Consider the following 10,084-nt stretch of genomic DNA (forward strand, 5'->3'; position numbering starts at 1 on the left):
GAGGTCTTTCATCCATTTAGAGTTTATCTTTATGTATGGTGTTAGAGAATGGTCGAATTTCATTCTTCTGCATGTGGCTGTCCAATTTTCCCAGCACCATTTATTGAAGAGACTTTTTTTCCATTGTATATTTTCCCCTGCTTTGTCAAAGATTATTTGACCATAGAGTTGAGGGCCCATATCTGGGCTCTCCATTCTGTTCTATTGGTCTGTATGTCTGTTGTTGTGCCAGTACCATGCTGTTTTGGTGATCACTGCTTTGTAATATAACTTGAAATCAGGCAACATGATGCCCTCAGCTTTGTTTTTCTTTTTCAACATTTCCTTGGCAATTTGGGGTCTTTTCTGATTCCATACAAATTTTAGGATTGTTTATTCCATCACTTTGAAAAATCCATTAGAATTTTGACCGGGATGACGTTGAAGATATAGATTACTCTGGGTAGCATAGACATTTTTTTTTCACTTTTCCTTGCTTTAATATTTTTTGTCTTTTTCTGCTTTTGAAATGAGCTCTCAATTACAAAATATCAAACTACACTATGGAGAAGCTCACAAGTAAGGACAGATCGCAGAGGCAGGTGGCAAGAGGTGGGGTGTGATTGAAGCAGTGGTTACAAATTTTCACAGGAAGCTAAAATTATCCAACAGGTTGTGCCCTAATGTTAGCACAGGTTAGACTAGTCACTACCTTGGTGGGCGGCCTCAGTGTGTTTGGGTTCAGATTCTACATGGCAATACGATTTCTTCCAGTTAAGAGTTCTTGGCTTGCACCAATCACAGGGTGGCCAGAGGGCCCCGGACCAGTCTATTAGTTTTTCAAAATGCTGTCGTAGACCTGATAGATGTACTGAGAGACTTCAGGAGCTCTGCATTTCAGCAACAGCGTATAATTTGGGTTTCCTGGCTGGATACGTAGCTCAGCCAAAATCCAAATACCATTAGTGAGCTTCAGGGATTGGTACAGCATGTCCTGCCCTTCCACATTCCTCTTGGCAATAGTATAAACATTGGGGCGCCTGGGTGGCTCAGTTGGTTAAGTGACTGCCTTCGGCTCAGGTCATGATCCTGGAGTCCCTGGATCGAGTCCCGCATCGGGCTGCCTGCTCGGCAGGGAGTCTGCTTCTCCCTCTCCCACTCCCCCTGCTTGTGTTCCCTCTCTCGCTGTGTCTTTCTCTGTCAAATAAATAAATAAAATCTTAAAAAAAAATAGTATAAACATTGTTGTTTTGCAATTTGCTGGAAACAGTGTCAGCATTTAAATGACATTCCTTAATCTGAAACCGAAGTTCATTTTCATTGGGAATATCCTTCCATGTGGCAAGGAAGACCTGGCGCTCCATTTTGCCATCTTCTACAAAAACCACATTGAGTGGGATGAGGCAGCTGAAGTAAAAGACATCAATATTGTTTTTCACAGCCACCTGCAGGTTATTCAGAGGTTCCATCTTCATGACTGGGCCCAAGGTGTTGAGAGGCAGGGAGACATCAATGCTCTGGTTCGGCATGAGTGGTGTATGGATGGCCAGAGGAGTGCTGGGGATGACACCAAAGCTATTCTTGTTAAACTGGATTGCAAAGTCTGTCATGTGCTGCAGAGCTTTGTTGGTGAAGTTCATCTCCATATAGATGTGCCCCTGGCGGTGAGTAAATGTTCCAGAAATCTCCAAGCCTTTAGCTTTTACTGCAGACAGCCAGACAGCCTTAGGAGCCACATATCCACCAGGTGCCATCCCTATTCCCGTGGAGAATTCAAATAGGTCATTCAGACCACTGCTGACCACAGCAGGAGTAGGTGAAGGAGCAAAGGTTGCAGGCATTGATGAGGGGATGAAGGATTGTCCCACTGCCGGACTTCCTCCAATGCCCCCGCCAAGGTCACTGACAAGCAGACTATCTAGTCCTCCTCCCAAGAGATCCACTGCTCCCATCTGCATGGAGGACACCTGTGGCACATTGACTGGGGGACCGAGGTCAAGGTTTAAGAGGTCTCCTAGAAGGTCACCTTGGGAGGGGATAACCTGAGGCTGTTCCAGGGTCGTGGCTGTGGTGGTGCCAGCAAGGCTGTCACCTGCATCAGTGCTCCCATGATGTATTGGCAAGTGTTTGTGATGGATTCCATGACTTCCTTCCACAAAAGCATTGGGAGGCTTATGGTACACCGAAGCCAAAGATCCAATGTGGCAGATTAGCTCATCCAGCAGAGTTGGCTCAATAAGATCTGTCTCCTCATAGATCAGTGGCTTCTCAGACAAGACTACTTCTTTGGCTGTGACAGGGTCTGTTGAGAGAAGGCGCCAATAAATATAGCCTCAGTCTCGAAGGTCAGGATTATCAGAATCCTGTGTTGCCAAACTCAAGACTTGCTGTACCAGCTCCTGTGTTTCTGATGGTTTCTTAAGAAACAGCTTCATGATGGCAGTAAGCAGAGTGAGCTGCACCTGAGTGCTTTCATCATGAAAACCCTCCAGGAAGCTCTCTAGTAACTCATCTGCATTGTCAAGTCTCTCAGCATATTCTCCCACAATCCAAATCATAGCTGCTCGAGCATCTGGTTCATCCAGTGAGTCTAAGTTCTCACACAGAGTGGCAATGATACTTTCATACTTGTTGGGGTATTTGCGAAAGATGTCCCTGATGACGACAATTGCCTCTTGGACCACATAATTTACTTTGGTCTGGATGAGATCAAGCAATGTGCATACACAGCGCTCAGCAGATTGCTCCACTTTGGTGGCACACCGTCCGATGGCCCACACAGCCTTGCAAACAAAGTCAACATCCACCTCAGGCATATTCCTTTAATTCCACCAGAACCTGAGCAATGTTGGCTTGGGATGCTAAACGAATCATGATGTCCAGTTTCTCTAGTTTAACATAGATAGGATCATTGTACTTCACAAAGAAGACTTTGATTTCCTGCTTCAAGATTTCAGGCCTTTTCTGGACAGTTAGATTGATATTCCTCAGGGACGTACTGCACCTCTGGCTCCCCAGACAGCAAAGTGACAAGTGGAGGGGCCAACTTCTTCAGCAGCATATAGTAGTAGTCAGAGTCCTTGGGTAACAACTCCAGAAACTTCATTAGGACTTTTACCGCTGAAAGCACCACTGCTGAGTTGGCATGAGATAGCCGGGGAGTCACACGCTCACAGATGCTCTGAGCCTCCTGGTCATCTTTAGGGTTGTAATTAGACAGGCAGTCCAAGATGAAAACCTGGCCTCATTCAGTGCACTCATTCAGGGCTGTCAGCAGCTTATTAATGTTTTGTGGGTTCAGATCAAGTAAGTTGCTGTTTGGGTGAGATTCACTGATTTCAGATAATGCTGCTACAGCATTAGCCACCACCATTGGATTTGAATCTGCTATGAGATCCCGCAGAGAATCCAGGAATCCCTGATCTTCTACCATTTGGGCATTGATATCATGGAGTTTTGCCACACAGACTGCTGCTGTTTCCCGAACATAGGGATCTTCATCCTTCAAGCACTTGTGGAGAGGCTCACAGAGATATTCTGTAATCTTGTCCACCCGGATGCACCCCATGGTCCTGACTGCTAAGGCCCGAATTAGAGGATTGGGATCTTCACAGTCCTTCACAAAGCTGTTGACAGCCATGATGGCCATGTCTGGCTGACTCTTGGCGTAGTTCATCAAATAGAGATAAACAAGCTTCTTTAATTCCAGGTTGTCAGTTTGCATACAGTTCACTACATCTGGAAAGAGAGAACTAACGTCCTTCCCCACGGTCATGGCAGCAATCACTTTCTTCACAGTCTCCTTCCTCTTTTCTTTCTTTTCATTGTTGAGTTCAGCCTTTAATTCAAAGATTTCTCCTTTTTTATTGGTTGTGAAGTACTTGGAGTCAGTCATGGTTTTGGATCTTTAATGTGCACCAGAGGCAAGGGTGGGGGTGGCGGCAGCAGCCAGAGAGCACGGCCCGAGCCAGCATAGACATTTTAACAATGTTTATTCTTCTGATCCATGAGCATGGAATGCTTTTCCATCTTTTTGTGTCTTCTTTCAATTTATTTCATGAGTGTTTTGTAGATCCTAGAGTATAGATCCTTTACCTCTTTGGTTAGGTTTATTTCGAGGTATCTTATGGTTTTTGGTGCTATTGTAAATGGAAATGTTCCCCTAATTTCTCTTTCTACAGTTGCATTGTCAGTTTATAAGAAAGCAACTGATTTCTGTGCATAAATTTTGCATCTTGCCACATTACTGAATTGCTGTATGAGTTCTAGTAATTTGGGGGTGGAGTCTTTTGGATTTTCCACGTAAAGTATCATTTTGTCTGTGAAGAGAGAATTTGACTTCTTCTTTGCCAATTTGAATACATTTTATTTCTTTTCGTTGCCTGATTGCTGTTGCCAGGACTTCTAGTACTCTATTGAACAATAGTGGCGAGAGTGGGCATCATTGATGCGTTCCTGGTCTTAAAGGAAAATCTCTCATCTTTTCCCCATTGAGGATGATATTTGCTGTGGGTTTTTCATAGATGGATTTTATGAAATTGAGGAATGTTCCCTCTATCCCTATACTCTGAAGAGTTTTAATCAGGAAAGGATGCTGGAATTTGTCAAATGCTTTTTCTGCATCAATTGAGAGGACCATATGGTTCTTCTCTCTCTTCTTATTAATGTGTTCTATCACAATGATTGATTTGTGAATATTGAACCACCCTTGAATCCCAGGGATAAATCCCACTTGGTTGTGGTGGATGATCCTTTTAGTGTATTATTGGATCCTATTAACTAGGATTTTATTGGGAATTTTGGAATCCATATTCATCAGGGATATCGGTCTGAAATTCTCCTTTTTGATGGAGTCTGCCTGGTTTGGGGATTAAGGTAATGCTGGCCTCATAGAATAAGTCTGGAAGCTTTCCTTCTGTTTCTACTTTTGGAAACAGCTTCAGGAGAATAAGTATTATTTCTTCTTTTAATGTTTGGTAGAATTCCCCAGAGAATCCATCAGGCCCTGGACACTTGTTTTTTGGGAGGTTTTCGATCACTGCTTCTATCTAGTTATTGGTCTATTCAGATTGTTAATTTCTTCCTGTTTCAGTCTTGGGAGTTTATAGGTTTCCAGGAAGGCATCCATTTCTTCCAGGTTGCTTAATTTATTGGCATATAGTTGTTGATAATAATATCTACTAGTTGTTTCAATTTCCTTGGCGTTAGTTGTGATATCACTCCTTTCATTCATAATTTTATTAATTTGGGTCCTTTCTCTTTTCTTTTGGATAAGTCTGGCCAGTGGTTTATCGATCTTATTAATTCTTTTTTTTAATGATTTTATTTATTTGACAGAGAGAGACACAGCGAGAGAGGGAACACAAGCAGGGGGAGTGGGAGAGGGAGAGGCAGGCTTCCCGTGGAGCAGGGAGCCCGATGCAGGGCTCTACCCCAGGACCCTGGATCATGACCTGAGCTGAAGGCAGATGCTTAATGACTGAGCCACCCAGGTGCCCCGATCTTATTAATTCTTTTAGAGAATCAGCTTCTAGTTTCATTGATCTGATCTGCTGTGTTTCTGAATTCTAATTCATTGATCTCTGCTCTAGTCTTAATTATTTCTCTTCTAATGCATGGCTTAGGCATTGTTTGTTGCTTTTTCTCTAGTTCTTTAAGGTGTAGAGTTAGTTGGTGAATTCAGGATTTTTCTATTTTTTTGAGTGAGCCTTGGATGGCTATGTATTTCCCCCTTAGGACCGCCTTTGCAGTATCCCATAGGTTTTGGACCGACGTGTTTTCGTTCTCATTGACTTCCATGAATTTTGTAAGTTCTTCTTTGATTTCCTGGTTGACCCAAACATTCTTGAGCAGAGTGGTCTTTAGCTTCCAAGTGTTTGAATTTCTGCCAAAGTTTTTCCTGTGATTAAGTTCCTGTTTTAAAGCATTATGGTCTGGGAATATGCGGGGAATAATCTCAATCTTTTGGTATCGGCTGAGACCTGATTTGTGACCCAATATGTGGTCTATTCTGGAGAAAGTTCCATGTGCACTCCAGAGGAATGAGTACTCTGTTGTTTTAGGGTGGAATGTTCTGTATATATCCACGAGGTCCATCTGCTCCAGTGTGTCATACAAAGCTCTTGTTTCTTTGTTGATTTTCTCCTTAGATGATCTGTCTATTGCTGAGAGTGGAGTATTGAAGTCTCCTACAATTAACATATTATTATCAATATGAGTCTTTATTTTGTTAACAGCTGGCTTATGTAGATGGCTGCTCCCATGTTGAGGGCATAGATATTTACAGTTCTTAGATCTTCTTGTTGGATAACCCCTTTAATAATGATATAGTGTCCTTCTGTGTCTCTAACTACAGACTTTAGCTTAAAATCTAATTTGTCTGATATGAGAATTGTTACCCCGGATTTCTTTTGAGGTCTGTTGGCATGGAAGATGGATCTCCATCCCTTCACTTTCAGTCTAGCTGTAGCTTTAGGTTCAAAATGAGTCTCTTGTAGACAGCATATGGATGTGTCCTGTTTTTTATCCAATCTGGAACCCTGTGCCGTTTTATGGGAGCATTTAGGCCATTCACATTGAGAGTGATTATTGAAAGATATCAATTAATTGTCATCATGTTGCCTGTGAATTCATTCTTTCTATAGATTGTCTCTGCAAATTTCTGTTGTATATCACTCTTGGGGTGTTTTTCCTTTTATTGAACCCCCTTTAATATTTCTTCCAGGGCCAGCTTAGTGGTCACATATTCTTTCAGTTTCTGCCAGCGTTGGAAGCTCTGCATCTCTCCATCCATTCTAAATGATAGCCTTGCTGGATAAAGTATTATTGGCTTCATGTTCTTTTCATTTAGTACCCTGAATATGTCTTGCCAGGCCTTTCTTGCTTGCCAGGTCTCTGGATAAGTCTGACGTTATTCTGATGTTCCTCCCTCTGTATGTAAGGAATCTCTTCCCCCCTAACAGCCCTTAAAATGGTTTCCTTGGTTCTAAGATTTGCAAGTTTTACTATTACATGCCGGGATGTTGGCCTTTTTTCCTTGATCTTAGGAGGGGTCCTCTCTGCCTCTAAGACACAAATGTTTTGTTTTGTTTTTTTCATTCCCCATATTAGGGATTTTTCAGCTACGTTTTCCTCAAATATATCTTCTAGTCCTCTCTCTTTCGCCACCACCTCAGGGATCCCAATAATTTTGACATTTAAATGTTTCATGGTATCACTTATTTCTCTTATTCTGTTTTCATGGATTTGAGTTGTTTCTCCCTGACCTCCTCTTTATCCTTCTTTTCTCTCAATTTGTTTTCCTTGTCACTAATTTCTTCTTCTACCTCATTTACCCTAGCTGTTAAAATATCTAGATTAGATTGGATCTCATTGATAGCAGTTTTAATTCTGCCACTTCAGCTTTCATTTCTGCCCTTAGAGAGTCCTGATTTGTGACCCATTGCCATTAATTTATTTCTCCATTCTAGCTATTGTCTTCACAACTGCTACCCTGAATTCCATTTCTGATATCTTGGTTATATCTGTATCTATTTGTAAATCTGTGGCAGAAATCACAGTCTCTGAGTCTTTCTTATTTTGGGGGTTCATCCTTTTAGATATTCTGGTGAGGGGTGGTTGAGGGAATGTACAGAGTTCAAATTATTGACCACAACCCAAGCAAGATGCACCTGTTTTATAGGGACCTTAGGGTTTTGACCTCTTGTTCTCCCAGCCTGTCTTCTTGGGGAGGGGCCTGCTGTACTGTTACTTAGGCAACCCTATTTGGGCAGAGTTGCCCTACCGCCCCCCCCCCGTGAAGGGGGGATGGGCTCAGTGAAAACCGGTTTTAGGGGGCTTTTGTTCTCTGGCAGCTTTCCCTGGCAGCTTTCCACACCTCTTCCGAGAGTCAGAGCAGAAAAGATCCTTTTCAACTCTCTGCTTCAGAACAGATAGATCACAGTCTGTTCTTTAATGAGTTCTCCAGGCCACACTCTCTCCATTTCTGTCTGTGCTGCTATAAACTGCAGCATCCTGGGTTGTGCGCCCCTCAGCAGGGCTCCCAGTCCTTGCCTCCAGGTTGGGGCTCGGGGGCATGTCTCTGCCCTTTGTGCTTCTAAAACCGCCACCTGCCCCAGGTCACCTGCGTGGCCCTGCTGCTCCAGGTTTCAGTCAAGGGGGCTGCCCAAAAGTACTTTACTGTCTGCTACCAGTCTGCAAGTCTGTGCCCTGTCCCCAGCACGGGAGGCTATCATTCACCCGCGGTGTAGGATTACCACCCCTCCCACCCCCTTCAATTTATCTTTGCATATGTGCCCACCGAATCATTGCTCCCTGCTTCATACCTCAAAACCAACCACCTGCAATATTCTGTTTGTAGAGATCAGGATGTATCTTCTTACATCTCAGGCTGATTTCATGGTGTTCAGGGTGGTCTGGTAGATAACCAGCTCAATTCCTGGGACAGGTTGGGATAGGGTCCCCTACTCCTTCACCATCTTTTTCAGGAGGTTTTTGATTACTGCTTCAATTTCCTTGCTGGTTTGTTCAGATTTTCTATTTCTTCCTCTTTCAGTCTTGGTAGTCTACAAGTTTCCAGGAATGCATCCATTTCTTCCAGATTGCCTTATTTGTTGGCATATACTTGCTGGAAATAATTTCTAACCATTTTTTCTATTTCTTTGGTATCAATTGTGATCTCTTCCCTTTCTTTCATGATTTTATTAATTTTGGTCTTTTATCTTTTCTTTTGGATAAGTCTGGCCAGAGGTATATTGATCTTATTAATTCTTTCAAAGAACCAGCTTCTAGTTTCATTGATCTGTTCCATTGTTTTTCTGGCTTCTATTTCATTAATTTCTGCTCTGATCTTTATTTTTTCTATTCTCCTCCTTGGTTTAGGCTTTATTTGCTGTTCTTTCTCCAAGTTCTTTAGGTGTAAGATTAGCTTGTGCATTTGGGATTTTTCTAATTTTTTGAGAGAGGCTCGGACTGCTATATACTTCCCTCCTAGGACCAACTTTGCACTGTTGCATATGTTTTGAACTGATTTCTTTTCATTCTCATTAGTTTCAATGAGTTATTTAAGTTCTTCTTTAGTTTCTTGGTTGACCCATTCATTCTTTAGTAGGATGGTTTTTAACCTCCAGGTATTTGAGTTCCTTCTAAAGATCTTGTGATTGAGTTCCAGTTTCAAAGTATTGTTGTCTGAAAATATTCAAGGAGTAATCTCAATCTCGTGGTATCATAAGTCCTGATTTGTGACCCAGTATGGTATCCATTTTGGAGAAAGTTCTATGTGCACTTGAGAAGAATGTGTATTCTGTTGTTTTTGGATGGAATGTTCTGTATGTCTCTGAAGTCCATCTGGTCCAATGTGTCATTCAAAACTCTTGTTTCTTTGTTGATCTTTTACTTAGATGATCTGTCCATTGCTTTGAGTGGTGTGTTGAAGTCTCCTACTATTAATGTATTATTATCAAGATGTTTCTTTACTTTGGTTATTAATTGGTTTATATAATTGGCTGCTCTCTCTTTGGGAGTATTGATATTTACAATTGTTAGATTTCCTTGTTGGATAGACCCTTTAAGTATGATATAGTGTCCCTCTACATCTCTTTATACAGTCTATGGATTAAAATTTAATTTGGTTGATATGAGGATTGCTACTCCAGATTTTTTTTTAAAGATTTATTTATTTATTTATTTGACAGAGAGATAGAGAGCACAAGTAGGCAGAGTGGCAGGCAGAGGGAGAGGGAGAAGCAGGCTCTCTGCTGAGCAAGGAGCCAGACATGGGGCTCGATCCCAGGACCCCAGGATCATGACCCAAGCTGAAGGCAGCCGCCTAACCAACTGAGCTACCCAGGCACCCCGCTACTCTAGATTTTTTTTAAAGTCCATTAGCATGGTAAATGGTTCTGCATCCCTTCACTTTTTTTTTTAAAGATTTTATTTATTTATTTGAGAGAGAGAATGAGATAGAGAGCATGAGAGGGGGGAGGGTCAGAGAGAGAGGCAGACTCCCTGCTGAGCAGGGAGCCCGACGTGGGACTCGATCCCGGGACTCCAGGATCATGACCTGAGCCGAAGGCAGTCGCTTAACCAACTGAGCCACCCAGGTGCC

General features: G+C 42.4%; 1 protein-coding gene across 1 annotated transcript; it reads right to left on the reverse strand.

Moving 5' to 3' along the window:
- Nucleotides 1-454: 454 nt before the first annotated feature.
- Nucleotides 455-3,940, reverse strand: LOC123846896 (AP-1 complex subunit beta-1-like). Its single transcript, XM_064574145.1, is given in 4 exon segments — nt 455-1,027; nt 1,221-2,790; nt 2,792-2,971; nt 2,973-3,940. Coding segments are annotated over 4 exon segments (2,868 nt in total). The 5' UTR covers nt 3,875-3,940; the 3' UTR covers nt 455-811.
- Between the last annotated feature and the right edge of the window lie 6,144 nt (nt 3,941-10,084).

The sequence above is a fragment of the Mirounga angustirostris genome, unplaced genomic scaffold (genome assembly GCF_029215605.1).
Source record: "Mirounga angustirostris isolate CCGP_5_RB_7025 unplaced genomic scaffold, mMirAng1.0.hap1 SCAF_11, whole genome shotgun sequence".
Classification (NCBI taxonomy): domain Eukaryota; kingdom Metazoa; phylum Chordata; class Mammalia; order Carnivora; family Phocidae; genus Mirounga; species Mirounga angustirostris.